Source organism: Ammospiza nelsoni, chromosome 2, assembly GCF_027579445.1.
Source record: "Ammospiza nelsoni isolate bAmmNel1 chromosome 2, bAmmNel1.pri, whole genome shotgun sequence".
Classification (NCBI taxonomy): Eukaryota; Metazoa; Chordata; class Aves; order Passeriformes; family Passerellidae; genus Ammospiza; species Ammospiza nelsoni.
In genome coordinates this window covers 33,908,137-33,921,785 of record NC_080634.1, presented here as the reverse complement: position 1 = coordinate 33,921,785, position 13,649 = coordinate 33,908,137, and the positions used below count along the sequence as shown (strand labels likewise).

At 43.2% G+C, this 13,649-nt stretch overlaps 1 protein-coding gene across 2 annotated transcripts; it reads left to right on the top strand.

The window, feature by feature from the left end:
- The first annotated feature begins 62 nt into the window (after nt 1–62).
- KCTD21 (potassium channel tetramerization domain containing 21) lies at nt 63–10,355 on the top strand. 2 transcript variants are annotated; one of them, XM_059466616.1, is made up of 2 exons: nt 63–85; nt 8,443–10,355. In XM_059466616.1, exon 2 carries the CDS (start codon nt 8,473–8,475, stop codon nt 9,253–9,255), a length of 783 nt encoding a protein of 260 aa, XP_059322599.1. In that variant the 5' UTR covers nt 63–85; nt 8,443–8,472; the 3' UTR covers nt 9,256–10,355. The 2 variants fall into 2 exon arrangements, with proteins under 2 accessions (XP_059322599.1, XP_059322597.1); XM_059466614.1 differs by lacking the exon at nt 63–85 and adding an exon at nt 1,787–2,007.
- Nucleotides 10,356–13,649: the final 3,294 nt, after the last annotated feature.

The window sequence follows — 13,649 nt, the reverse complement described above, 5'->3', positions numbered from 1 at the left end:
GTGCCGGAGCGCCGCGCCCCCCGCTTCCTCCGCCTCCCTGCGCCGCCCGGCCAGCGGCGGAGCTCGGCGGCTGGAGGGGGCGCAGGTCGGTCCCCGGCGGGGCTGGGGGGGATCCGCCCGGCTGGGGGGCCTGGGGAGGGCCGGGGGCACCCCCAGCGGAATTCCCCGAGAGGGAGGAAACTGAGGCACGGGGAGGAAGCGGGGACCGGCGGCCGGGAGCCGCGCAGCTGGTCCGCTGTGGGATGCTGGAAGGACGGGCGAGCCCCTTCTGAAGGGGAATTTGGGTTTTTTTTTTTAGCATTTTGAGCTAATTCAGTATTGTGGGCGCCTGGCTATGCAGGGAGGAGCCGTACCTCCAGTTGTCCCTAACAGGGTCGGATTCAGCGCCGCTCTGCAAACTTTGCACATTCCCCTGCCCCCTTTCAATGCAACATCTCCGAAATTAAAGTATTCACAGGGAATCCAAGCCCTGTATGGCCACACCCGGGACATGAAGCCAGCTGGGTCCAGCTGGGTGATGGGCGCCATATATGCCCTCCAGAGGGTGTAATTTTGGGTGATGCCTACCTTGTTAGCGTGATTTCTGAGTGGGTTTTGCTCTGGTGCGGCAGCATCCGTACTGCGAATTAGCCGCCCTCTAATTGCAGGGATGCTCTGGAAACAATGGTGTCAGTGGGAGATGAGGTGGAAACTGGATTATTGAACCACCCCGTGCGTCCATCGAGCAGGTGGTGGCTACCACGTGTGCCATGAAGTTGTTCAGGGACAAAATAAAGTGGTCCATGAGGGAAATAAAGAGTATCAGGAAGATATTCCAGGCATGCCAAGTGATACTTAAATGGGTGCTGGGAAAGGACATTGAAAATCAGTGAAAACCTCTGCCAGAACTGATATATTATATTGGACTGCACAAAGGGTTCCATCAGCTTTGATGGAAAAGTGGTGCTCCCACTGCCCTGAGACCCCAAGCTGGCTCCTGTCTGGCAGGCGGTGGCAGTGCCCTCCCGACCATCTGCACTGCCCACCCAGCAGCCCCTGAGCCTAGAAGTGTTGAACGTCACCAGGAGAGCGCTGAGCACTGCAGCACTTGGGCTTTTATTCTCCAGACCTGGCTGGAGCCGCATCCCTGTGGCTCTGCACTCCCTCTCCCGCTCCACCTTGTCGTCAGCCGTTCTCCTTCGGCAGCGCTTAACCTTCTTTTCGCTCTCCTGCTCCCTGCTGTGCGCTGCTGCTTTTGTTCCTCTTCTCTCAGGAGGAACCTGACCTTTGCTTTATATCGCTCCTTGTTTTTACTAGCTGGGCACCAGCTTTATTTCCCTACCTCCGCCTCCCTACCCCTTCTCTTCATGCGTAAATTCAGCATCTGCAGAGAGCCTACGCGAAGCCTCCTGCATCCAGCTGCATCCCTAAGCAAGCAGCCCAGCAGATGCTCAAGGGCATGGAGGTGCGGGTTTGGAAAGGGATGAGCACACACCACGGTACCCACAGCACACCAGGGCTGTTACGAAACTCCCGTTCCCGCTTCCCCATCCCTCCTGCGGCTCACTGGCAGAACAGCGTTTCTGTGCATAACAAAGCAGGGTCAGAACATGAAAAATAAATTAAATATAAATAAGTGGCAGATAAGCAGCTGCGCTCTGAAGGTGGATAGTCAGTATGTCTGTCTCCCAGCATTGACGCCGCCGGCAGATCGATTGCAGCTCTGTCGCAAGGACAGAAAGGAAGGGTGACCCGTCGCTTCCTGCCTCACGCCTGCCGGGAATTTGAGTCCCCTCCCAGCGCTTGTCGCCACGTCCCCCGTGCCAGCCTCGGGGTGAGCGGCCTTTCCCCAAACGCCTGCTGGAAATTTCCAGAGGCACCACAGTAGTCTCGAAAGAAAAAGCTGCTGTGCCGCCCCGCAGGCGCTTCATTTCGGGATCTATTGCTGCTGGCAGGCACGCCATGCTTTGCTTCACGGACTGAATTTAAGCCTCTTACGTGCTGCTCACTTGGAGGGGTTCATATTAAGTAAGTGTCCAAGATCAGGTGGGTCCGTTCTGCAGCGATGGGAAAACATGGGATTTCCTCTCTAAGATTGCCATAAATAAGCATATAGGGTGCAGAGACTGTATTGCAAATGTTTAACCTTCGATCGTAAAGGATGAGCTGAGCTAAGTAAATGTGCATCAGGGATATATGAAGGGAGGGGTGAGTCTATCCTTGCAAAGGATTTTGTCCAAAATTCTTCCTAAAACTCAACTCTCATTGGTGCCTATTGTCTGCTGAAAGCTGGGTCAGTGGTTAGTTGAGGTGTGATTTGTTGGGGGTTTTTTTAACCCTTAAATACAATTTTTTGGTTGTTTCTGCCCTCCCCCTTTAGTTAGTTTATTATTATTTTTATCTTGTATTTCGAGAGGTGACTTCTAGGCTTCAGAGTGTTTTGTTTGCAGCCCCCATAACACAGAAAGGCACGAACTTGTAGGATTTGGATTTCCTCCACGAGGTTGTCCCCTTGAGAAGGGACAAGGCACAGAACTGTTCTGCAGGTAGAGTTGCAGCAAGTGCCATGGGCTTGGCTGTGTCCAGGTCTGGAGTTCTCAACTTTATGAGGGTTTGTATGTTTGTTTGTTTGTTTGCTTGCTTTCTCAGGGCTCAGGTGTTTTGTAGAAACTAGAATTTTTGCCTCAAACCAAAATGTGAATTTCAGTAAGACACAGTGGAGCAAAGTGCTACATGCCAGGTGTGGGCAAAACCCAAAGCAGAAGGAGCTTCACACAGGAAGGAGCATGTTTCCCTGATTGTGTGTTCACAGTTAATATGCTCTAATGGAGCAGACTGGAGCCTCCTCCTGCAACAACCATCTTTTGCTGAATCCCATTTAAAGTCTCCAGCAGCCAAACAGGTGCCCAGCTCTTTCTTTTTTCATACTTCTTTCTGAGGTGAAATCAATCCTGCCCCCTCCCAAGACAGAATTACTTCCTATAAAGCACTACCTGCTCTGTCTCTTGTAACATTTGTCTACGTGATGTGGCTTTCACCAGCTCTCTTGGCAATACTCAAAAAGCCAGAGAGGTTTTTAGTCTGGCTGCTCTTCCTCTTCCTGATGCTTAGCAGAAATGGTCCCTGGCTTGCTTTAATTCTGTTGCCATTTAGGCATCATTCATTGCATCAGACTAAATAATTAATTTCTTTTTTTTTTTATTTTTCCTTTCTTTTTCCTGTGTGTGTGTTTTGCGGTTCATTGTTAGTCCTCAACTACTTCTTACAGCAGCTGCACATATTTCAGTGTCTTAAATACAGATTTTCCAAGTTTTGATTGTTGAGGGATATTTCACAGGTGAGCTGTTGAAGGCTACATGATAAAATTAACCAGCCATGCAATACTTTAGACATCATGTTAGGAGGCACTGGTGCAGGCTACACAGAGAATCTGTGGCTGCCCCATCCCTGGAAGTGTTCAAGGCCAGGTTGGATAGGACTTTGAGCAGCCACATCTACTGAAAGGTGTCCCTGCCCATGGGGTGTGGGTTGGAACGAGATGATCTTTAGGGTCCCTTCCAACACAGGCCATTCTATAATTGTGTCATTCCATGAAATTAAAACCATTAAAAACAGTGACTTTGTAATCTCGCAGCAAAAACTGTATTTCTGTAACAGCATATGTTAACTTGTGTTTCAGGAGATGCCTCAATTTTAATGCTTAAAAAAAAAATAATTAATGCTTTTAATACCACATGTAAGGGCTTCAGAGGCCCTAAGCAGCCTGTAAGATGGACTTTAAAAACCTTAACAACTCAACATGATCCTCTTCAACCAAATTACAGATTGTTCTTGCTTTGCTGTTCTGTGTTTAATTAATCTCATTAATTAAATCCCCTGAATGATACTAGGATCAGCCGGTTATCCAGATCTTGGGCAATGCCTCTGAAATCCAGAAGGATTGATTCATTTTCCTTCCCTGACATTTTTAAAGTGAAATGTGTGTTGGCAGTCAATTTCTTTTCCCAATTAAAATCCTGTTTAAAATGATCTATCTATATCTATATCTGTATGTATGTATATATGTATAAATAGAGAGAGCTATGGCTATCTTTTGACAACCATATAAACATATCTATAACTTTAGATTTTCCATTAAACTGCATTCTTTTTGCTAAAAAGGATAGATTACAGTTGTATGTATTTTTCAGTGGTTAAAAACATAGTAATATTTGTGCCATTTGTTTACATTTTACTTACATTGGCAAATCATGGCTGATGGGGTTCTTTTTTGTTTTGATGATTACTGTACACTTGTGGGTTTTTGCCAAATTGGGTGAAGCAGGCACTCAGTTAAATTATGTATACAGAAGTTTATTTATTAGCTAATTAAAGTGCTTTTAAATGTTATGAATACAGGAGAGGGGAAAAAAAGCTTATCCAAAGCTGTTCTACATTCAAAATGGTTATGAAACAAAGTGGTATGATGATAATGGTTCTACATACTTGAGGGCCTGGATCAGTGAAAACAGTTCGCTTTTGTCATTTTGCATACTTGCATACCTTCCTGCTGTGTCAACCCCCATCATTCTCCCAGTTCTTTGCTGAACTAAACTCATGGGTAGAGGGTTGTTGCAGAAATGTTGTCTATGCAGCTGTTGAGGATGCTCCTAAGAGTAAAACCCAAGTTGAAATTTACAAGCTGTGGTCAATTGAAATGCTTAGATGCTGAGACAGCAGCCTCAGTTCAGGAGTTTGACTTTTTCATAAAGCTGACTATGCACTGCTGGTTTCTCTCAAATTTACATCATGCAGTAATATCTTGACTTTAAATCAAATGTAGACTTTCCCCTCCTCCATGATATTAAAAGAGGTATTTAAATGCAGGTTGCTCTTAGAAGCACAAAATAAATCTTGTGTTCTTCAGCCAAATTTGCATCTTCAGCTGTCAAATTAGATCTTTAGCTGACCTAATTTGAGTGAATTTCAAATGCTGCTTGGAGAGGAGCTACACAAGATACTTTACTGTAATTCTCTGCTTCCAAGAACCGTAACCCAGTTTGTACTTCTCCTTGGTGACAGCAGGTTATGGAATCATACAATCATAGAATGGTTTGGGTTGGAAGGGACCTTGAAGGTCATTTTAGTTCCAACCTACCCACCCCCCCACCCCCCCTCTCCCCAAATCCCATGGGCAGGGACACCTTCCACTAGACCAGTAGCCTCCCGTGTCCAAGATCAGATGCTTGCTCTTGGTACCTCCTCTTTGTGGAAATCTCACCAAGAAGAAGTGATTTTCATGCTGCATTTTTGGACAACCTTTACATTGTATTAGCAAAGCACCAAGGACTTGAAAAACCGTGCTGGGGGCTGCAAATGGTGGTTGAATGATTAAGGAGATAAAACTTACAACCCATTTTATTTCAACTTTTACAGGTTTATGAAAAACAGTTTTTCATAAACAAGTGTTTAGGGAAAAAAGCAGCAAAGACTGACTTTCCCCAGCTACTCCCAAATATGTTGGTTGACAATGCACTAAGTCCAGGTTGATTATAAATCCAGTAGACATTCGTGCTCATTTGTGCTCACGTTTTTGGCTCTCCTGAGGTTCCCAGACTATCTGATTCATCTTCACACTCTGAGGATATAAACCTCTAAGAAATGGGATGAATTAGGTAAAAGAAGACAATTAGGAATGACAGCTGAGGAATAGTTATCCTCCAGCCTTATCCATGGGCAAGATGTTGCCTTGTTAAATGTTTTAAATTTAATCTAGTGCAGGGGTCATGGGCAGGTTCAAAATCAGAGCAGGCTGGTGTCCTGGGAGTGAGAAATGCAGTCTGTATGGGTCTTTAGAATGCCAAATAGCCGTAAGCAGAATGGGTTGTCCAGGATATGTGTCTGAGCAATGTCCAGAGGTGGAAGAGGAGCAGGGCCCACATGCCTCTCAGGCTCCCAATCTCTGTGCCACTCTTCCAGCTCCAGAGCTAAGGTTTGGCTTGATTTCTGATTTCTGATATCTATGCTGTTGCCACCAGCATAGATACAGTCTTCAGCTTCAGAGAGCTCATGTTACTGCCATATTTTGTTGGCAACATCCCTTTTGGACTGCTGATAAGAAAACAGTTACAGGAGATTTAAATGTTATCTGTTCAGGTTGGACTGAGTCGTTCCCCTCTCATTCAGGCTATCAGTGAGGTGTTGGATCAGAGTAAACCTGGGATGGATGATGAACTTGAAATGAAGATCTCTGTCTTTGGGCTGCATGGTGGTCTTTGGGTTGTGACTCTTGACCAGGAGCTCTGCCATCTGTCACAGACGCATCAAGGGAAACATCTTGCTCTGTGTCTGACTAAGTCTGGCAGACAGCTTGAGGAAAAACTCTTGCGGTGTAAATAAGCACGCATGGGCTTAAAAATCTGAAAGCTTCACCTATGTAGGAAGAACAGGTTGTTTAGTCTACAGCAGCTTGAAGGGCAGCAGAGGTGGGAAGCAATGAACATGGCTTTGAGAGTCACTATCAGTCCTGCTTCTACAGGCTATGTTATTTGTTGGGAGGTATGGGGAAGCTTCTGTTTGATGAAATGTGAAAAAAAGTAAAATCCATTTTAGGCTGCTTTTGTGAATGCCAGATTGTTCTTGTAGCAATGCTTTTGCAGACATTTTGCAAGTCCTTCGGGGAACAATCCATGGCAGCCACTCGTGCGACAGAATTAGATCAGTGAAGTCTCCACATGATCAGGTTTTAACAGCTCTTGACACTAAATTTGGTTTAAGTCTTCAAGAGTGGGAAGTATGCTGAGACTACAGTGCCAAGGGGAGTTTAGCACTGGAACAGATAGGGTTTTTTCTGGAGTATATTTGGCTGAGGTTAGTCACAAGGATGGTCTATGGTCATCAATGCATGTGTTGTTGTTTTGGCCTACACATGCATCTTTATTTGCCAGTTTTGCTGGAGGCATGACACTGAGGGATACACAGGGAAAGCGCTCTAGATTTAGAGATCTGCATCTGTCCATTATTGCCCAGTGAGATATAGGCTGTGTGCCAAGAGCTAAAGAACAAAGTGGAATGTTAGTCTTAACAAGTTAATGACAGGCTCTACTTTGACCTGTTAATTATCTGCCCTAGGTTGGGCTAGTTTTTCTCAGCAAAATGTGCTGCTGTCTAGAGATGTATTTGTTTTAGAATGCCTTTTGCAATATTATCTGGGTTTTAGCAGCCATGAAAGAATTGCTATTCCAGCACAAATTATCTTCTTCCTATCTGCATTTTGCTGTGACTCCAGAGCTGATAATAGTGGGTAGTGTCTATGGTTATTCCATTACTAGTTAGGAAAATGCCCGCACTTAAGTTCAATTTTAAGGGAGTTGTTTGGCAGCTTTCTGTTGAATGGCCTTAGTTACTACAGCAAGAGCTACCTCCTGCCTCTGTAAGCAAACACCGTGGGTTTCCTGCTGAACTGTTGACTAATTTAGATTCAGCAAACAAGGAAAAACAGGTTTGCAGGTCCTCAGGTAGCAGGAGTAATGGGCCACCTGCACAAGACAGCTGAGCTGAACTGCAGTGGAGACAGCTGCACAGCTCCTTTCTTTTCCCTTGCCCCAGCCCTGGCATTGGTCCAGTTCCAACATACAGCAAAGCATGCTGAATAGAAAATGTTGTGTTTTCTCCCTAAACTGACTCACTGTGGGATCAGATAAGTGCCAGAGGTGGCATAAGGGAGGAAGATAGTATGGTGGAGGGCAAGGGGAGGTCATGCATGCCTCTTCCTATGGCTTAAGTGCACCTTAAAATCACATCCTTAGTTCATGTCAGCTGATGGCAGAGGCTTGGCATGAAAACAATGTCAACTGGAATATGGCCCCAAATAATTACAAAATGTTTTCTAGGGTAAAGCACAATGGAAGGAGAAAGTCTGGTGATTATTTTTAATGAAAGGATCCACAGACTGTCTGGTGCTTACGGCAGCAACTGCTGTCTGGCTCCCTGCTATGCTGACTGCACTCAGACGTACGTCAGGGGATTCTGCTGAACTGCTTTGTTACTGTAATCGTAGCCTCAAACACTATGGAAGATGTTGGGTTGTGTCAAGTTCTTGTCCTTTTCTTCTTTGCGCCCTCTCAATTCTCTGTGAGGGCAATGTGATCATACAAACCCAGAACGCTAATTTGAAGTCACCCCTCATTGTAGGTATTAGTGGGAGAGATTCACTTTTAGCCTAATTGTAAAGGTTTGAAAGAATCATGATTTCTGGCACTAAACTGAATTAAACAACGTCCTGTTCAAATCTGTTAGGAGAAAAAACATCCTTATGCTTGTTCTCAATATACAACCCCAAAAATAATTCCTCACTTCTAATGTCTATGGTGAATTCTTGCCACATGGTTACTCTTATATATTTAGTACTATTTATTCCTTTAAAAAAGATTAATGCAACTAAATGTGTGGTGTTGGATTTTTTTTAATTTTTTTTTTTTTTAGAATTAGTCCCAGCACTGTGACTTTTCCATCATGTCAGAACCTATCACGCTCAATGTTGGAGGAAAACTCTATACCACCTCTCTGTCCACTCTGACTAGCTTTCCAGACTCCATGCTGGGGGCCATGTTTAGTGGGAAGATCCCAACCAAGAAGGACAGCCAAGGCAACTGCTTTATTGACAGAGATGGCAAAATCTTCCGCTATATCCTGAACTTTTTACGAACTTCTCACTTGGATCTTCCCGAAGATTTTCAGGAAATGGGCTTACTGCGACGGGAAGTAGATTTTTATCAAATTCAGCCCCTGATTGAGGCCTTGCAGGAGAAAGAGATAGAGCTTTCTAAAGCAGAGAAAAATGCCATGCTCAACATCACCCTTGATCAGAAGACCCAGACTGTTCACTTCACTGTTCGAGAAGCACCCCAGATTTACAGCCTGTCTTCCTCCAACATGGAAGTCTTCAGTGCTCATATCTTCTCCACGTCGTGCCTGTTCCTGAAGCTTCTTGGTTCCAAGCTGTACTACTGTTTCAATGGAAACCTTTCCTCAATATCCAGTTACCTGCAGGACCCCAATCATCTGACCTTAGATTGGGTTGCAAGTGTGGAAGGCCTTCCCGAAGAGGAGTACACCAAGCAGAACTTGAAGAGACTTTGGGTGGTGCCAGATAATAAGCAAATCAATAGTTTCCAGGTGTTTGTGGAAGAAGTGCTGAAAATAGCCATGAGTGATGGTTTCTGCATAGATTCTGCTCATCCACATACTTCAGATTTCATGAATAATAAGATTATTCGCCTAATTCGGTACAAGTAGGAATGGCTGTTGTGGTGCTAGCATGGAGATAACACAGGTTCAGTGTTTCCCTTTAAAACACACAGCCTAATTCAGAATCATGCTTATCTGGATTAAGAGTCACTAACAAGGAGATGATTTTCCTTTAATGTACTTACCAATACGACCTTCCAGAATATGTCCATATTCCAGACAGAAGCAATATTGTCTAGCGCCTGAATTAAGGACTGGCTGTGTCTCTGCCTCTGCCTCTGACCTGCTGTACAATTCTGGGGAAAATCACTTAACTTCTGTCATCTCTACGTTTTCCAGTTGGAAAATGGGTGATCCTTAACCCGCATTGCCAGGGGATGCAAGAGTTCAGTACCCGTGGTTTGGAATCTATCTGGAGAATGGATGCAGTGAAAGATACCATGGAGCTGCAGTGCAGCAGACTGCCCTAGGAGCACATTTGCCATGCCTTGCTGTATCACCTGTGCAGAGCATTCAAGAAGCTTTGGATCTGTGGAGGAGAAGCCTTCCCACATGCACTCAAGACAGCTGAAAAGGACGGTACAAGTTGCAAATGAGCAAGGGATCCCATCTCTTTGGGTTCAACAAAGGATTTCTGTGAAGCTGGCTTGGGGTTTTTTCTCAACCCTGTGTGGAAGCCCCTGCTTTATTGTGCTTTAGGGAAACCGTGTTGGAATGATGTGACTGGCAGGGAAGCCATAGAAGAGAGAATGGTGTTATTACAAACCAAGAAGATGAAATCTTTACTTTTACATTCCAAAGGCATCCGAGACAACTAGTCCTTTTCTTTCTCTTACAATGGTAATATTTGTCTGGAGGATGCTGCTGAAACTTTCTAATGGGAGGACAGATTTTGGGGCAGAGGCCCCCAAATGTCTTCTAAACATTTGAGCCTCTTTTGGACATAACTCCCTTCAGCAGTGCCTGGAATGCATGGGATGCTGTCTGGGTAGGATGGATTTAATTTGAAAAGATAACATTCTCACCAGGTTACACCTAATATTTTTCATTGCAAAAACAGAGGGCCGTTTTTCCTATCCTGGTTCATTGAGCCTTTTTTTGTCTAATATCTTTGTGAAATGGTCAGGTCACTAAAAGAATTTTACCTACTTGCTTGGCTTCAGTGTCAGCTTGCCAGAGGGAAAGCAGTGGGAAACCAGAGGTCAACTCTTCCCTACACACCTGGTCTGTGCTGTAATGAAGATAACTCACTACCTGCATGTTGTCTCTAAACATCATTTGTGCCACATTCAAGATGGTTCTTTCTTGGCTAATTATATTTACAAGTGTCTTAACTGTATTTCCCAAACCAGATTGCTGTGAGTACATGAGAGGCCCTCTGGAACCTTCTCAGGTATCTTTAATGAGATAGAAGGGAAAATGCAATAACTAAGTTTTGCATTTAGAGGCTTAGTGCTTCCAAAGGTTTCTAGCACAGGGCTGCAAAGCTCAGTAATGCGCATGTTCTTGTTTCCCAAAGTAGCTACTCTGTTACATTAAGCTGACCTGTGAACAAGCATAAAGAAGCTTTTTTTCTTGTAAAAAACCAGTGTGATCAATATATTTCTACTGTCCCAAACTGTGACTGCATGCACAAAACAAATCAGCATGCTTATGGGTAAAATGCACATTCTGCAGTTGTTACAAACCACTGCCCTTTGTCTGACCTGGTGCTAAACCAGCATGATATACATGGGACCATGTTGTCAGAAAGCACTGATTGGGCTTGAAGCCCTCAGAACCACTAAACATGACAAATGTTGTGTAGTTTGAGGATTGTAAATAGGATTTTGTGACCAAATTCCAGTTTGAGTCACCATGTTGTTCTATATTTAGTTGCATTAGGAAGAACTCTTTTTTTTTTTTTTTCCATCCCAGTCCTGAATTACAAAGCATGAGCTGGCTGGTCAGCTGGACATTGACAGGGATGATCTCTGCTGGTAATATGATTATGATCTGTAAAATGAACCCTCTTTCATCAAATCTGTGACTTGAAACAGATATGCCCTTGCTGAATTTATGACAACAGAGATTTTGGGGACTGTTGATGGTATTTCTTTTTAATCCACACCCTTGAGAGTGGATTTTAAATGATCTGTAACCAGAGCTCTTGTATGTCATGACTAAAATAATACCAGTAGGAATTTGTTTCCTGTCACCTTGAGTTTATCCAAAGGTAAGAGCAGTGGGCTTAGATCTCATTTGGAAGGGTGGAGTGAGGGAGGGTCTGACCTACATCCTTTAGAGCTCAGGATCAGTTCTGCTCCATTCTGTTTCAGCAAAATAAAAATTCCATGGGAGAGTTGTATGATTACTGCATTTTTCTTGGTGAAAGACAAGTAAGAGGAGTATGTAAAAGGAGAGAACTGGACTCAGATCTTCACCTGGAGTACTTTAACCCATCAGTCTGTTATACAGGAGATGAACAAATTGAATACACATTTATTTGTGTTCATGCAACTAAGTCAGTAAAAGGTACAGCTGGCCCCAGATCTCTGTCATTTATTAACAGATATTGAGATGCAAAATATCGATAGATAGATAGATAGATAGATAGATAGATAGATAGATAGATAGATAGATAGATGCAAAATTTCCAACCACTGCAAAGACATGAGTGAAGCCATGCTTTGGAAGGAACAGAAGAACCTGAGGTACCTCAAACTTGCTAAGCACAATAAACATCCTCAAGTATGAGGTACTATTTATACTGGAAATGAGTGGTAAGTGAATCACTTGTGATTGCAGTCAAACATATGTTCTAGAAATGCAGCTGCTATTTCAGACTCCACACTAAGCTCAATTTATAGCTGCTCCCGAATTCTGCAGTCTGTGAGTTACGATATAATGACTGTTTATAGGAACATTCTCTCTCCAGAGCATTTGTTTGCATTTTATCTGAATAGCTGTTTTTTGTTTACCTTCTTTTTCTGAGCCCTGGAAGTGTAACTTGCTTTTGTTTGCCAGTCGACAGCACTGATAATGATTCTTCTCAAGAGTTTTCCTGAATTAAAGAGAAGCAAACATGCACAAAGCCATGCTAAGTATAGTACAACCTCATCACTAGTCATGAAAAGCACTTGGCATTTATTAGCAGTAACATCTAAAAATTATTTGACTGCTGAGTGGAATATTCACTCTCAGAACAAACTTTTTTTTTTCCTGGAAAGATCTAGTGACATTTTCTTTCCTTAAAGTTTTGTGTGTGTTTTCTTCTATCTTGGTGCATAACTCCTGATTCTGCCATATGCCTGTCTCTCTCAATACCTTAGTGTACAAAATGAGGCCAAGCCCTGCAATTTTCGTTTTTTTTAATGACCTCATTTTTAATTTTTTTTCCTAAGTGACCACTGGATAGAGTGTTCAGTAGTGTTAGAGGAGAAGAATACCAGTGTCAGGACAGATGATAAACAAGATTTTAGCTGTAGTGTAATGGCATTCTCAGATCTGGACATGTGCATAGCACAGTGATATTTCTTACATGGCAAAAAGACTTATGAAACATCTTAATGGACTCCAGAAAGAATCACTCATGGATTCCTTTAAGTGTTTTTAAGCTTGATATCTCTTAAATATCTAGCTATGTCCAGTTACAATGATGAGACTGATACTGTATATAAATAATAAGAAATAGTTTATACAGCTGTTAAAGGGAGGAGTTGATGGGAGGAGTGTTTGTTTCTGCAGGCAATGGCAAAGAAATAAAAGAAGTAGTTGTAAAAAGTTAGCTCTGAAAGAATTCACATTAACAAGAAACCCAGGATTTAGAAGGGGGAGAATAAAAATATCTTGATGTATTCAGGAAAAAAAAAAACAAGAACAGCAAGATAACAATGGAGACAAAGATTTTGCTACAAGAGTCTGTGATTAGAATGATTCACTGGTCCTTTCCAATTTTAATCTCCTATTATCCTCTTTAAATATGGATCATGCCAAGACTTATGCTAGTAGCTTCTCAGGAACAGTCAGCTTTGCTTCAATTTGCATGTGCTTCAAATCACCAAGCATTTGCACTGCTGTACTTAGAACTTTATAACGGGGTTGTTGAGTATAAATTGCTGCTTGAGTTCACAGGCAGCAAATATCTGCAGTCAATCAGATTTATTCCCAGGAATAAAAAGTGAGGTGGAAAGGCTGGTGGAGCCTGTATACAAGGTTGGTGGAAGTGATAAATACTGCCTTCAGCCATAGACTGTGGAAAATAAGCCTAGGAACTTCTGATTCTGCATAGAGATGAATGAAGAAGTTATGAAGAAGACTCCTCCAGGCAGTTTTATTTTCACCCCATCCTGTAGAACTGGTGCCTCTGCTCAGAATTTCCATGTATTTTGAAACATTGAACTTCCATTCTGCGTCTACATGCTGATGGACACAAACATGCAGGGTACAAGAAGTACAAATAT

Coding starts and splice junctions, on each gene's coding strand:
- KCTD21 (XM_059466616.1), top strand. CDS start 8,473: ATGTCAGAACCTATCACGCTCAATGTTGGAGGAAAACTCTATACCACC.